The sequence below is a fragment of the Macaca mulatta genome, chromosome 20 (genome assembly GCF_049350105.2).
Source record: "Macaca mulatta isolate MMU2019108-1 chromosome 20, T2T-MMU8v2.0, whole genome shotgun sequence".
Taxonomy (NCBI): domain Eukaryota; kingdom Metazoa; phylum Chordata; class Mammalia; order Primates; family Cercopithecidae; genus Macaca; species Macaca mulatta.
The window spans coordinates 22,048,410-22,064,110 of record NC_133425.1 but is presented as its reverse complement, the minus strand read 5'-3'; the positions used below and the strand labels follow the sequence as shown (position 1 = coordinate 22,064,110).

At 44.3% G+C, this 15,701-nt stretch overlaps 1 protein-coding gene across 10 annotated transcripts in view; it reads right to left on the bottom strand.

Moving 5' to 3' along the window:
• Nucleotides 1-15,701, bottom strand: part of OTOA (otoancorin) — a 96,375-nt gene that overhangs the window by 17,024 nt on the left and 63,650 nt on the right. For all 10 annotated transcript variants that reach the window (XM_028840701.2, XM_077986472.1, XM_077986471.1 and 7 more), the window contains 4 exons: nucleotides 15,102-15,292; nucleotides 12,560-12,653; nucleotides 7,147-7,276; nucleotides 2,595-2,782 (listed from right to left, as the gene is read on the bottom strand). In XM_028840701.2, coding sequence (XP_028696534.2) covers nucleotides 2,595-2,782; nucleotides 7,147-7,276; nucleotides 12,560-12,653; nucleotides 15,102-15,292 — 603 coding nt within the window. The remainder of the gene's footprint in view (nucleotides 1-2,594; nucleotides 2,783-7,146; nucleotides 7,277-12,559; nucleotides 12,654-15,101; nucleotides 15,293-15,701) is intronic.

The following is a 15,701-nucleotide window of genomic DNA, read 5'->3' as shown; positions in this document are numbered from 1 at the left end:
CCTCTGGGAATTTAGCCTGAGTAAATGAGACAAGTACCCAACTGTATATGTATAAAGGCATACCTTGAGGCATTTTTTAAAATGCAACCTGAAAGTCTAACAATTAGCTAAATAAATAAGAACTAACCATAAATAAAATGCAGTTGCCCCTGTGGATACCTCCACCGAGGATTGGTTCCAGGACTCCTCGAAGATACCAAAATCCACGGAGATTCAAGTCCCTTATATAAAATAGTGTAGTATTTGCGTATAACCTATGCACATCCTCCTGTATACTTTAAATCATCTCTAGATTACTCGTAATACCTGATGCAATGTAAGTGCTATGTAAATATGTACAAAATGGTATGTCAAAAGTGCTACTGTATTTTTATGTGTATTGTTTTTTATTGTTATTTGGAGTGTTTTTTCTAAATACCTGAGGTTGGTTGAATCTGCAGATGTGGAACCCACTGATATGGAAGGCTAATTGTATTACAAAGCTATTTAAAACACTGATATAGACTGGGCACGGTGGCTCAAGCCTGTAATCCCAACACTTTGGGATGCCAAGGCAGGCCTTGAGGTCAGGAGTTCAAGACCAGCCTAGTCAACATTGTGAAACCCCATCTCTACTAAAAAAAAAACAAAAAAACAAAAATTAGCCAGGCATGGTGCCAGGTGCCTGTAATCCCAGCTACTTGGGAGGATGAGGCAGAATTGCTTGAACCTGGGAGGTAGAAGTTGCAGTGAGCTGAGACCACACCATTGTACTCCAGCCTGGGCAACAAGAACAAAACTCCATCTCAAAAAATAAATAAATAAATAAAATACTGACATAGATTTACATTTTGGATATGAAAAAAATATGCAGTCTGTACTGTTGGGTGTAGAAAGCAAGTTATTGAATAGTAGGTAAGTGTAATATTTTTGTAGAACATGAGATATGTGTATGAAATATACAAAGTAATATTTTTATATACACAGTTTCGGAGTCTGGTAAGCTTCAAATGAATATACGAAAATATCAACGGTACTTATCTGTTGATCAATGCTTATCAAAATATCAACAGTAAGTAAAAGATTATCACTGATTTTCTTCTTTATTATTTTCTGACTTTTCTACAATAAACTTGAAGTACTCATATAATACACAAATACAGTTATATTTATAATTTTAAGAAATTGAATTGTTTAACCCTTGAGGGTAACTAGATATTCTACAACCATGTAAAGAGCTAAAATGGGCCTGGGCGCAGTGGCTTATGCCTGTAATCCCAGCATCGTGGGAGGCCAAGGTGAGCAGATCACTTGAGGCTAGGGGTTCGAGACAAGCCTGGCCAAACAAACCCCAACTCTACTAAAATACAATTATTAGCCAGGCGTGGTGGCTTGTGCCTGTAGTCCCAGCTACTCATGTGGCTGAGACACAAGAATCACTTGAACCCAGGAGGCAGTTTGCAGTGAACCAGAGATCGTGCTGCTGCACTCCAGCCCGGGCGACAGAGCAAGACTCTGTCTTAAAAGAAAAAAAAAAAAAAAAAGCTAAAACAGGCCACAAAGCGACATTTTTCTTTTTATTTATTTATTTGAGATGGAGTCTCGCTCTGTCACCAGGCTGGAGTGTAGTGACACAATCTCGGCTCGCTACAACCTCCGCCTCCCGGGTTCAAGCAATTCTCTTGCCTCAGCCTCCCAAGTAGCTGGAACTACAGGTCCTTGCCATCACACCCAGCTAATTGTTTGTATTTTGAGTAGAGATGGGGTTTCACCTTGTTGGCCAGGCTGGTCTCGATCTCTTGACCTCGTAATCTGCCTCCCAAAGTGCTGGGATTACAGGCATGAGCCACTGTGCCCAGCCTACTTTTATTTTGTTTTTGAGACAAAGTCTCAGCTCTGATGCCCAGGCTAGAGTGCACTGGCACAATCTTGGCTCACCGAAACCTCCACCTCCTGGGTTCAAGCAATTCTCCTGCCTCAGCCTCCCGAGTAGCTGGAACTACAGGCGCATGCCACCATGCCCGGATAATTGTTGTGTTTTGAGTAGACACGGAGTTTTGCCATGTTGGCCAGCCTGGTCTCGAACTCCTGACCTCCCGTGATCCGCCCGCCTCGGCCTCCCAAATTGTTGGGATTACAGGCGTAAGCCACTGCACCCAGCCAACAAAGAACCGTTTTAAAGATGGAAAACTACTTCCAGTCCTCTTTTTACTCCTTTCTGTTATATTTTCAGACAAATTTGCAACAGATTCTGAGAAAACCTGCTGTGAGCAGCAGCTGGGGCTCTCCATGTGAAGGAATAAAAGGGCTAATTCTTGCAAACCGCCTTGGTCAGAGGCATTGGGACAGCCACAGAACTTTATTCACTGAGCATCTGCTAGATGCCAAGACACATCTCATCCCATTCTCTGCCACAGTCCTAAGAGGGAGGAACTGGAAATTTCCTCCTTTCTCAGATAAGGAGATCACAATATCACTGAGCTGATGCAGTAAAATTTCAAGATGATATATGTGAAAACTCCTTGAGGAGGGCTCTATGTGCAGAAATGCTGAACTGGTTTTGCTGTTTTTCTTTTTTCCTCTGTTTAACATTTCCTCCCTGAGGTGGGCTTCACCTGTATTGCTTTCTCCTTCAGGGTCATCAGCTGAGGCCGGCTGAAACCCTGGACAGCTCCCAGCAGTTCCACAGTCCTGATGAATGTGTCTTCCTCCATGCACCGCAGGTCCTTCAGGGCCCAGCAGGCATTGGCTTCGGCCAACTTGAAGATGTCATCGGAAGAGGGGGCCGCGACTCCATGGCAACCTGAAGAAAGGGGAGATGCAGGGAAGGAGAAGAGGAAAGAGAATTTCAGGAAATGTTAGTCTGTGTATTGAAATGAGTAACTTTCTTCGCCAGTCAGATTTATGCATGGAAGGCACTATAGAGTAAAAGTGGAGAGCAGGAGCCCAGGGACTAGACTGAATCCCACTTCTGCCATTTCTTGCTAATTACTGGGTAACAAAGTCATGGAAATGTCAGCTTTTTGCACATCCACATGCACAAACTAGGAGCAGTGCAACATTACAATTAAACTACAAATTCCTTGAGGGCAGTAAGAGCTGGTGGTGAACAGTCCTGACTTTCGATTCAAATCCAAGGCTGTTTAACCTCTCTGTATTTCAGTTTTCTTGTCTACAAAATGGAAATAAAATCACCTCATAGCATGGTTGTGAAAACTAAATGTGTTATATATAAAGCACTTAGAACAGTGCCATGCATACAGTAAGCACTCAATACACAATTTCTGTTGCCTACCTCACCCCCTATGCCTTTGAGTTTGCAACCCAGCATAAAGGTTCCAAAATTATGAAGGAGCCTTCCTATAAAAATGGGAAGATGGGCTGTATGGTGGCTCATGTCTTCAATCCCAGCACTTTGGGAGGCCAAGGCAGAAGGGTCACTTGAGCCCAGGAGTTCAAGACCAGCCTGGGCAACATGGCAAGACCTCACCTCTAAAAAAAAACTACAAAATATTAGCTGGGTATGATGGCACATGCCTGTAGTCCCAGCTACCCAGGAGGCTGAGGTGGGAGGATCACCCGAGCCTGGGAGGTCAAGGCTGCAGTGAGCCGTGATCATACCACTACTCTCCAGTTTGGGTAACGGTGAGACCCTGTGTCAAAATAAAATAAAAAATAAAAACTAGGAAGATGAGTTGCTGTCCATGAAAATCATAGTGGGGGTTGTGGATTTCCCATCCCAAGAGAAAAGAGAAATGAGCCCTTTGCACTTCCCTTGGCAAGAGGAAAAACAGCCATTTTGGTCTTTGAATAACATGAACCTTACCTACTCAAACCAGTTACCAACCAACATGCAAATGAGATATTGTCTTTGCTGGCTCCGATGTGCCCAACCTGGGAGAAAACTCTAGGATCCTTAAGAGCAACCATGGATTTCTTGTCTTAGCAGCAGACCACCACTGATGCTGACAGATGCACCAACCCCACCCAAGGCCAGGGCATTTCCCAAAGCCCCATGGCCTCTCTCTTCTCATTGCACCTTCAATGGAAATTCACTGCATTCCAATCAAGAGGCAAAAGTAGACCAGATCAAAGATGCCAGTTGTGGTCCTCAAACATCTTTATCATAAGCCACTTGGAAGGGACTAAAGATCCATCCCTCCCTAGGCCAACCCCTACCCCACTCTCTAGTGAAAACAACATCAGTGGTAGCACAGAACTAGAGAGGGCAGAATGGTTGACTAGTACATCAGGGACTTGGTCTTATCACCGTGTCTGTCCAGGGCTTAGAATAGAGCCTGGTACATAGTAGGTGTTCAGCAAATATCTGTGGGTGAATGAACACACACACACACACACACAAACTAATATAAAACCAAGCAGTAATTCTGCTAATTCATTAATCACTAAAGCATAGCAGCAATTAATACCCAGAACCAACTGAAGAACACTCAAACTATGCACTGATACCAGAGCTTCCTTCCCCTGAGCGTGGACAGCCTTACTTTTGTGTACCACATGCACACAGTAAGAGCTCTGCAATATGATGACATGGACTGCCAGATGTTGAGGGCAGTGGGAGCCAGTGGTGCTCACCATCAGCTTTGGGTACAAATCCAAACACTGCCATTTACTAACTCTGTGACTTTGGACAAGTCCCTTAGTCTCCTAAGCCCCAGTTTCCTTAATTTAAAAAACAAGAGAACACCCAAGCCTGGAAATCCACAGCCCTAAATGGAATAGGCATTCCTGTTTTCACATCCAAGTGTTACCTTTTGGCCTGCCACATCCCACTATCCTGTACCCATATAAACCCCAAACCCCAGGCTCCATGAGCATATAAGCAGATGAGCAGATGAATAAAGAGAAGAGGAGCAGAAGAGCAGCATGGCAGAGAAGGAGTGAAAAGAAGAAGCGTCTGAATACCAAGAAGAGTTTGGCTGGGGACGGTCGGAGAGGAGATTGGCCACAGGACAGCCAAACTCCAGGGGAAGATCATCTTCCCACCCCATCCCCTTTCTAGCTCCCCATCCATCCCACTGAGAGCCACCTCCATTACCCAATAAAATCCCCACATTCACCAAGAAAAACAAAACGGGAGAACAATATAATGCATGAGGGATAATCACCCAAGGTACACATAAATCCAACTGTGACACTTCTTTGCTCGATGTCACATGATGCCTCCATCCAGAGTAAAAGCCAAAGTCATTAGGGTTTCCTTTATCAGTCCCTACATGGCTGGCCTTGTCTCTCACTCCCCTCCAAACACACTGGTCCCTACCTCCCATTCACAGAAGTGATCCTGTCGCACCTCTGCCTGGAAGACTCTAACTGAAAATATTCACATGGCGCACTCTCCCTTGGGTCTTCATTCAAATGTCACCTTCTCAATGAGACGTTCCTTCATGGTTCTCTTTTCACATGATAGTCCCCCTCCCAACACTCATGGCCCGTTCCCTTGCTTTATTTTCCTTCTTGGCACTTTTCATATGATATACCATATATTTCACTTATGTATGGACTTTATTGTCTTGCTACCCTCCATTTGAAAGTAAGCTCTTTGTTCACATAATTAGTGATTAACTAATATTTGTTGGGTGGATGAAAGCAAGCACTGACTGTCAACTACTACCACTGGATCTGATTAACTTTGTCTCCTCATGCCTGGCCCCAGTCTGCACTTAGTAGGTGCAGGGTAATGATAATAAAATATCTAACACTTGGACAGGCATGGTGGCTCACATCTATAATCCCAGCACTATGGGAGACCAAGGCAGGATGATCACTCTAGTCTCAGAGTTCAACATCAGCCTGGGAAACATGGCAAGATCCTATCTCTACAAAAAATAAAACATTATCCAGATGTGGTGGTGCATGCCTGTAGTCCCAGCTACTTGTGAAGCTGAGGTGGGAGGATCTCTTGAGTCCAGGAGGTCGAGGCTGTAGTGAGCCATGATTGCACCACTGCACTCCAGCCTGGGTAACAAAGCAAGGCCCTGCCTCTATAAAATCAAATTTTAGGTGGGGGCGCAGTGGCTCACACCTATAATCCCAGCACTTCGGGAGGCCAAGACGGGTGGATCACCTGAGGCCAGAGTTCAAGACCAGCCTCGCCAACATGGTGAAACCCCACCTTTACTAATAATACAAAACTTAGCCAGGCGTAGTGGCACATGCCTATAATCCCAGCTAGTCAGGAGGCTGAGGCAGGATAGTTGCTGGAATCTGGGAGGCGGAGGTTGCAGTGGGCCGAGATCATGCCACTGTACTCCAGTCTGGGTGACACAGTGAGACTCCACCTCAAAAAATTTTTTTAAAATCAAATTTTAAAAATATCTAACACTTATTAAGGGTCTGCTACATGCCAGACATTCTTGTAAACATGTTTCTGGGCTTAAACCCATTAATTCTCACAATAACCCAGTGAGGTAGAGACTTTCATTATCCCCATTTGATAGAGGATGAAAGCTGAGGCACACAGAGGTTAAAGAGCTTACCCAAAACCACACAGCCAGTAAGTGGCAGCCTCAGGAGTGAAATCTAGCCAGCTCAGCCCTGTCACTGCAATGTTAAACCATTAATCCATGTTGGTCCTTTAAGTCAATCCTACTGAAATGTTTGTTACACGAATTCACTCATTAAACCTACTAGCCTGGGTATGGAGTATGGGACATGATTCCAGGTTACTTTACAAAAGTGTAACTCTTTTTTGTTTTGTTTTGTTTTGTTTTGAGACAGAGTCTCACTGTCACCCAGGCTGGAGTACAGCGGTACCATCTCAGCTCACTGCAAATTTCACCTCCTGGGTTCAAGCAATCCTTGTGCCTCAGCCTCCGGAGTACCTGGGACTACACGTGCGCACCATTATGCCCGGCTAATTTTTGTGTTTTTAGTAGAGACAGGGTTTTGCCATGTTGGCCAGGCTGGTCTCAAACTCCTGACCTCAAGTGATCTGCCTGCCTCAATCTCATAAAGTGCTAGGATTACAGGCTTGAGCAACCGCGCCTGACCCAAAAATGTAATTCTTTGCCTATAGATTTTGTCATTCTATTGCTTTGCAGACATTTCATCCAGTTCCCTGCATAAGGAGGCCTCTTGATGTCAGAGACCCTGCCCAAAACACTGCTACCCCAGCAGCGGCTCAGATACCCTGGAAACACTCACCAGGCATAGGGTCAGAGCTGGGGATCTTGTCACTGCTGTTCCGAACAGATCCAAAGACAGCCCAAAGGAATTCTTTAGGGGGCAAGGTCCTGGCCATCTTGGAAGCTGCTTGTAGAAGGATCTCAGGAAACTGTGTGAGAGAAGATGAAAGAAGATGAATAATAATTAAAGCCCCTTAAATACAGATTGAAATCAGAATTGAAACCGTCACACTACTTACTGCCTTCATTCTTTGTTATAGCAACTTCTCATATAAATCTAATCCCTAGTCCCACTAATGTGGTCTCTATAAAGAATCCTATAAAATGATACTCAACCTCAATAAAAATCCAATAAAGGCTAAAAAACATAAATACATCACTTTTCACTAGATAGTCAAAAATAAAATAAAGTGCTAATACTTAATGTTGGGCACATTCATTTTTCTGTGGGACTGTCAAATTGTGCAGTATTAGCAGAGCAATCTGATAATATCAACAAAAAATGCAGGCTAGGCCAGGTGCAGTGGCTCACACCTGTAATCCCAGCATTTTGGGAGGTCAAGGTGGACAAATCACTTGAGGTCAGGAGCTCAAGACTGGCCTGGCCAATGTGGTGAAACCCCGTCTCTACTAAAAATACAAAAATTAGCCAGGCGTGGTGGCACGCGCCTGTCATCCCAGCTACTTAGGAGGCTGAGGCAGAAGGATCACTTGGGCCCAGGAGGCGGAGGTTGTAGTGAGTTGAGAGCATGCCACTGCACTCCAGCCTGGCGATGGGAGTAAAATCCTGTCTCAAAAAAAAAAAAAAAATGTATATGTACCTACCCCTTTTTTGGTTTGGTGCTATTTCAAAGTTTTTACTAAACTTTATGTTTGATATACTTTGGATGTGTACCCCACCCAAATCTCATATTGAAATGTAATCCCCAGTATTGGAGGTGGGGCCCAGTGAGAGGTGATTGGATCATGGGGGCAGATTTTTCATGAATGGTTAAATACAATCCCCTTGGTACTGTCCTCACAATAACGAGAGCATTCTCTCGAGACCTTGTTGTTTAAATGCACGTAGCACCTCCCCCATCACTGTCTTGCTCCTGCGGGGGCGAAGTAAGACGTGCCTGCTCCCTCTTCGCCTTCCGCCATGATTGTAAGTTTCCTGAGGCCTTCCCAAGAGCTGGGCAGATGCCAGCATCATGCTTCCTGTACAGTCTGCAGAGCCATGAGCCAATCGATCCTCTTTTTTTTTTTTTTTTTCCAGACAGAGTCTCGCTTTGTCACTCAAGCTGGAGTACAGTGGTGGGATCTCCACTCACTGCAACCTCCACCTCCCAGGCTCAAGTAATTCTCGTGCCTCAGCCTCCTGAGTAGCTGGGATTACAGGCATGCAGCACCAAGCCAGGCTAAGTTTTTTTTATTTTTAGTATAGACAGGGTTTCACTATCTTGGCCTGGCTGGTCTCAAACTCCTGGCCTCAAGTGATTCACCCACCTCGGCCTCGCAAAGTGCTGGGATTACAGATGTGAGCCACTGTGCCTGGCGGTGTTTGTTTGTTTTTTGTTTTTTGCGATGGAGTCTCGCTCTGTCACCCAGGCTGGAGTGCAGGGTGCGATCTCAAGTAACTGTAAGCTCTGCCTCCAGGGTTCACGCCATTTTCCTGCCTCAGCCTCCTGAGTAACTGGGACTACAGGCACCCACCACCACGCCTGGCTAATTTTTTGTATTTTTTAGGAGAGACGGGGTTTCACCGTGTTAGCCAGGATGGTCTCGATTTCCTGACCTCGTTCCGCCCACCTCGGCCTCCCAAAGTGCTGGGATTACAGGCATGAGCCACTGCGCCTGGCCCTTTTTATTTTTTATTTTTAAATTTAATTTTATTTTAAGTTCAGGGGTACATGGCAGGTTTGTTATATAGGTAAGCTTGTGTCATGGAGGCTTGTTGTACAAATTATGTAATCACCCAGGTATTAAGCCTAGTACCCATTAGTTATTTTTGCTGATCTTCTCTCTCCTCCCACCCTTCACTCTCCAATAGGCCCCAGTATCTGCTGTTCCATTCTATGTGACAATATGTTCTCATCATTTAGCTACCACTTATAAGTGAGAACATGTGGTATTTGGTTTTCTGTTCCTGCATTAGTTTGCTAAGGATGATGGCCTCCAGCTCCATCCATGTCCCTGCAAAGAACACGATCTCATTCTTTTTTACAGCCACATAGTATTCCATGTAAACCTCTTTTGTTTATAAATTAGCCAGTCTCAGGTATTTCTTTATAGCAATGCAAGAATTGCCTAACACAGGTCAGGTGCAGTGGCTCACACCTGTAATCCTAGCACTTTGGGAGGCCCAAGCGGACAGATCACCTGAGGTCAAGGGTTCAAGACCAGCCTGGCCAACATGGTGAAACCCTGTTTCACAAAAAATATAAAAATTCGCTGGGCATGGTGGTGTATGCCTGTAATCCCAGCTACTCAGGAGGCTGAGGCAGGAGAATCACTTGAACCCAGGAGGCGAGGATTGCAGTGAGCTGAGATCGTGCCACTGCACTCCAGCCTGGGCAAGAGAGCTAGACTCTGTCTCAAAAAAGAAAAAGAGAATTGCCTAACAACATTTATCATGAAAAGGAGGTGAAGAAGGGTTGTCTCAACATCCTGGATGGAGACTAGCAATGAGGGGACTTAGGGGACTTTGGGTTGCCTTGGAGAAAGTGCCGTTTCTCATCTAGAAAGAATACACTTTGTCAAGACTTGGGATATTATTAGGAGGCCTGTCCGTGGGCCCAGAGAATTCATCAAGCCCTACAAACAGCTATGCCTCTCTGGGTCCCAGCTCACCCAGAGAGAAAGCCTCTCAGCCTATGTATCTCCCCTTTCTAGACTCATCTTCAGAATTAGAGTCACCGTCTAGGCCAGCAGTTCTCAACCCTGACTGTACATAAGAATCACCTGGGACACCCAGAGCCAGCTCCTACAGATTCTGACTAGTTGGTCTGGGCTAGATACCATGGACTGGTCCACCTTGGAATCTCCCCAGGTGATTCTAATGTGCAGCTAAGGTGGAAAGCAACTGCTCTAAGACAGTTAACTTTTAGAAAGCAATGTGCATAATGGAGTGAATGGTATTTTCCATTTTGTATTTTTTAAAGAAGAGTGTATATATGCTCCTGTGTTTTTAGTAGAGACAGGGTTTCACCATGTTGGCTTGCTATATAGATATTTTTACACGTATATAAAACTTGTTATATAGGTAGTCAGGATTTTTTTGAAAGGATGCAGAAGAGACTGGGGACAGCAACTGCCTCTGAAGAGGGAAGCAAGGGAACTACAAGTCTGGGGTGGGAGGGAGACTTGCCTCTCATCCTATTACCTTTAGTGCAATTGGGATTTGTTAATCAGGAGCATGTATTACTTGTTTTATTAAACATTTCCAGTATTTAAAAAAAGAGTGTACAGAATAATACAACAAAACACCCATGTCCTCACAACCCAGCTTAAGAAATAAAACATCACAATATAAATAATAAGTCCCTCCTTCACTCTTTGCCTTCCTCCTTCCCCAGAAGTAACTGTCACTCTGAATTTGGCATTCACTTTTACACTTCTCTTACATATAAACTTGGTTTACATATGCTTTAAATTAATTCAGCTAGTATTTATTTATTTACTTCATATCCTACTATAGATATTCTTTTGCAACCTGGGTTTTTTTTAAATTCTACACTGTGTTTTTGAGATTTCACAGTGTTGATACAAGACTTTTTCAATTTCAGAAGTTGATTTTTTTAAGATTAGATAGATATATGTATGTTCTCACTGATATGTGGGAGCTAAACTATGAGGACCCAAAGGCATAAGAATGATGCAATGGACTTTGGGGACTTGGATGGAAGATTGTGGGGGACAAGGGATAAAAGACTACAAATATGGTGCAGTGTATACTGCTCGGGTAATAGATGCACCAAAATCTTACCAATCACCACTAAATAACTTACTCCTGTAACCAAGTACCACCTGTACCCCAATAACTTATGGAAAATAATAAACATCTAAACATAGAAAAAACAAGGAAGGAAAAAAATAGATGGATATATAACATTTGTGCATCAGGGCCAGGCAAGGTGGCTCACGCCTATAATCCCAACACTTGGGAGGTTAAGGCGGGCAGATCACTTGAGGTCAGGAGTTCAAGACCAGCCTGGCCAATATGGTGAAACCCCATAGCTACTAAAAATATATCAATTAGCCGGGCATAGTGGCAGGCACCTGTAATCCCAGCTACTCGGGAGGCTGAGGCAGGAGAATCACTTGAACCCGGGAGGCGGAGGTTGCAGTGAGCCGAGATTGCATCGCTACCCTCCAGCCTGTGCAACAGAGGGAGACTCCATCTCAAAATAAAATAAAATAATAAAATAAAAATAAACATTTGTGCATCAACTGCTTATAACCATATATTTGGACATCCAGAATATGATTTTACTGTGACTGGACTTAAGAATGTGTGCTGCACATGTGTAATCATAGGTGATGTTCTGTGTGTTCAGGCCCTGCTGAGTATGTGTGACCATATGTACCTTGCGCCTGAAAGTGCAGGTATGAGAGTGTGTGGATATGCTTTGTGGGGAATCTGATTGTCGTTCAGCAAACATTCACTCCTTTCCTACCCTCCACCTCCTGCCCCATTAAAGTTGGTCTTGGTCATGTAACTTACTTTGGCCATTGGAGTGTGGCAGAAGTGACAGCGTGTCAATTTCCAGCCTAGGACTTAAGGAGAATTGTACTTATCCCTTCTCTTTTTGGTAGTTTCACATCTTCATGGTGAGAACAAGTTCTAGAGGCTGGGCTCCAAATGCAGCCTTATAGAGCAGGGCTGCTCCAGTGACCCACAGATCAGGCAGCAAGAAACATATGCGAATTGTTCTATGCCCTTGAGATTGTGTGGCTTTGTTACACAGCAAAAATGACTAATTCATGCTTATTTTCCATGTCCCTTGACCTAGACTATCTACCTTCTGGAGCCTTACTCCAAGAAAAGTGTCATGCCCAAATGTAATAATCAATAAAGACTTGTTATTGGATTAAATGTGTCTGCACATGTGATTGCATACACTGGACATATATGTGCATGTGCCTAGGGCACCAGCCAGTGTGAGAGCCAGAACAGATGTGGGTGTGAGATGCACACTAATAGCAGAGTAGTAGCTAAGTGATGCCCGTCTGCACACATCTGCCTGGGGGGCCACACAAAAGGGCCTGAGTTCATTTAGCTGTGGCCTCACTCCCTTTTCCAGAACCTTGCACATCCTGGAATGGAGCTGGAAACATCTTAGCCCTTTGAGGCAGGAAGGAAGCTTCCAGAAGCTTAGACCGCAGTATAATTGACCACACTTTCTCTCCCCTTCAAACTCCTTCCGCCTTCTTAAGATGAAGCACATTACCTTTGTGGCTATAGAGCTTAATTCATCTCCTGAGAAAAGTACTAGAAAGGGTCCCAAGTCCTTCGTGGTCTCGGCTGTCCAGTGCTGAGGGAGTCTAAAAAGATATAATAACCAGTAAAGTGAAAAAAGCATGCTGTGGTTGACATCTGTTGCCTTTTCCCCCAACACTCTTGTCTTTCAGGAACAGATTGTCTTATACTCAGAGAAACTGTCAATCACATGGTCCCACTTCCTTGATCAAGAAAATTGGCATGTGATACAGGCTGACCAATCAGAGTCATCCCTGGGAATTTTGATGGAACTATCAGAGAAGCTCTCCTTTCTCTGGTATCTCTGGCTGTAAAGAGGATATTGGAGGACATTCGTATTACCAAGTGGAAAAAGTAAAGACCACACCAAGGAACACAGAGTTGAGGGATGGGAGGAACGTATTCCTGATGATGTCATTTGAGACACTGGATTCAGCCACGCCTGAAGACCACCAGTGGAGTTTCCCATTACATTACATTCCTGAATTCAATACATTCTCATTCTCTTTAGTTTGAATTAAATTATTGAATTTCTGCCATTTACATCAGTGTTTCCTTCCTCCTCCTCCCCGATAGAAGAGTAATTATATATCTCTTCCTTTTAATTTACCATAACAGTCTTTTCCTAGAATAAGAAAAAAAAACTTTCTCTTGAACTTGGCAGGATAAAATAAAAGCACTGACCCGGAATCCACTGTTATTCTTATGTAGATCATAAATGCCTACAGTGAAGAGCATTACACTATCTTTGGTGACATCTCTAAAGGAGGTCTGCTCAATTAGCAGTGACAGCTGGTGGCAATGCAAAATCATACAGCCACTTTGGAAGAACTTTGGTGGTTTCTTACAAAAGCAAACATGTTTTTGCCATATAACCCAGCAAACACACTCTTTGGCATTTACACAAAGGAGTTGAAAACTTATGTCTACATGAAAACCTGTATATGGATGTTTATAGCAGCTTTATCCATAATTGCCAAAATTTGGAAGCAACCAAATGTCCTTCCGTAGGTGAAGGGCTAAATAAACTGTGGTTCATGAAGACAATGAAATATTATTCAGCACTAAAAAGAAGTGAGCTATCAAGCCAAAAAAAGACCTGGAGAAAACTTAAGTACATACTACTAAGTGAAATAAGTCTATCTGAAAAGGCTATCTGCTGTATGGTTCCAAATATATGATACTCTAGAAAAGGCAACAGTATCAGTGGTTGCCAGGAATTAGGAGTGAGGGAGGAATGAACAGGCAAAGCCCGGAAGGATTTTTAGGGCAGCGAAAATACTCCAAATGATACTATAATGGTGAATACATGTTATTATATACTTGTCTGAACCCATAGAATGTAAAGCACCAAGAGTGAACCCTAATGTAAAATACAGACTTCAGGTGACAATGAGAATCCAATGACAATAATGTCAACATAGGTTCATCAGTTCTAACAAATGTACAGCTTTGGTGGGGGATATTGATCACGGGGAGTTTATGCATGTATGGGGTCAGAGGGATATGGGAAATCTCTATCCTCTCCATTTTTCTGAGAACCTAAAACTAGTCTTAAAAATAGACTCTAGGGTCAGGCATGGTGGCTCACACCTATAATCCCAACACTGTGGGAGGCTTAGGTGGGTGAATCCCTTGAGCCCAGGAGTTCAAGACCCGCCTAAGCAACATGATGAAATTCCATCCCTTAAAAAAAAATACAAAAATTAGCTGGGTACAGTGATGTGCACCTGTGGTCCCAGCTACTTGGAAGGCTGAGGTGAGAGGATCACCTGAGCCAAGGAGGTTGAGGCTGCAGTGAGCCATTACTGTGCCACAGCACTCCAGCCTGGGTGACAGAGCAAGACCCCATCTCAAAAAAAAATATATATATATAGTCTTTAAACTAATAATAATACCACTGCTGTGCATCTGTAAAGGGCCATGTTTTCCAAATTTCCCCTTCATATGCCAAGCTGTGTAAGTAACAACTCTTTGAGATTTGTAGAGAAGCTACTATTGATTCCATTTTACAGCAAATCTGAAGCCAAGGCCAGGCGTGGTGGCTCATGCCTGTAATCCCAGAACTTTGGGAGGTCGAGGCGGGTGGATCACGAGGTTAGGAGATCGAGACCATCCTGGCCAACATGGTGAAGCCCTGTCTCTCCTAAAAATACAAAAATTAGCTGGGCGTGGTGGCACATGCCTGTAATCCCAGCTACTCGGGAGGCTGAGGCAGGAGAATCGCTTGAACCAGGGAGTCAGAGGTTGCAGTGAGCCAAGGTTGCACCACTGCACTCCAACCTGGCCACAGAGTGAGACTCCGTCTCAAAAAAAAAAAAAAAAAAAAAAAAAAAAAAAAAAAAAAAAAAAATCTGAAGCCAAAAGAAGAAAGGTCACATTTCCAAAATAAGCCTAATAATTTTATCTCATCCTAAGCCAGAGACTCTGTTTGCAGGGCAGGAAAGCCAAGGTTGAGTGTCCCTCCACAGAGCATACCACAGCCCCAAAAGCCAAGCCCAGCCACTCCTCACCCGTACTGTCCCAGGAGCTTGAGCCTCACTGCAGCCTTTTGCTTGGGGTTGAGGTCTGGACAGTCTCTGAGGCCGTGTAGAGCAGTTGCCCAGGCCCTGGGGGAGATCCCCCTGTCGATGATGGCTGCGGGCAAGTGACACAGCAGGTTCCCCATGATGTCCACAGTGTACTCATCGGCAATGGAGTTGTCCTAAACCCAAAAAGTGGAGCCAATGGGCAGTTCCAGCAGAGCATAAGATCATGAACCATTAGAAATATATCCTGTGAGGTGGGCACTGTGGCTGACACCTATAATCCCAGCACTCTGGGACGCCGAGGCAGGCAGATCATTTGAGGCCAGGGGTTCAAAGTCAGGCTGGCCAACATGGTGAAACCCCATCTATACTAAAAATACAAAAATTGGGCTGGGCGTGGTGGCTCAAGCCTGTAATCCCAGCACTTTGGGAGGCCGAGACGGGCGGATCACGAGGTCAGGAGATCGAGACTATCCTGGCTAACATGGTGAAACCCCATCTCTACTAAAAATGCAAAAAACTAGCCGGGCGTGGTGGCGGGCGCCTGTAGTCTCAGCTACTTGGGAGGCTGAGGCGGGAGAATGG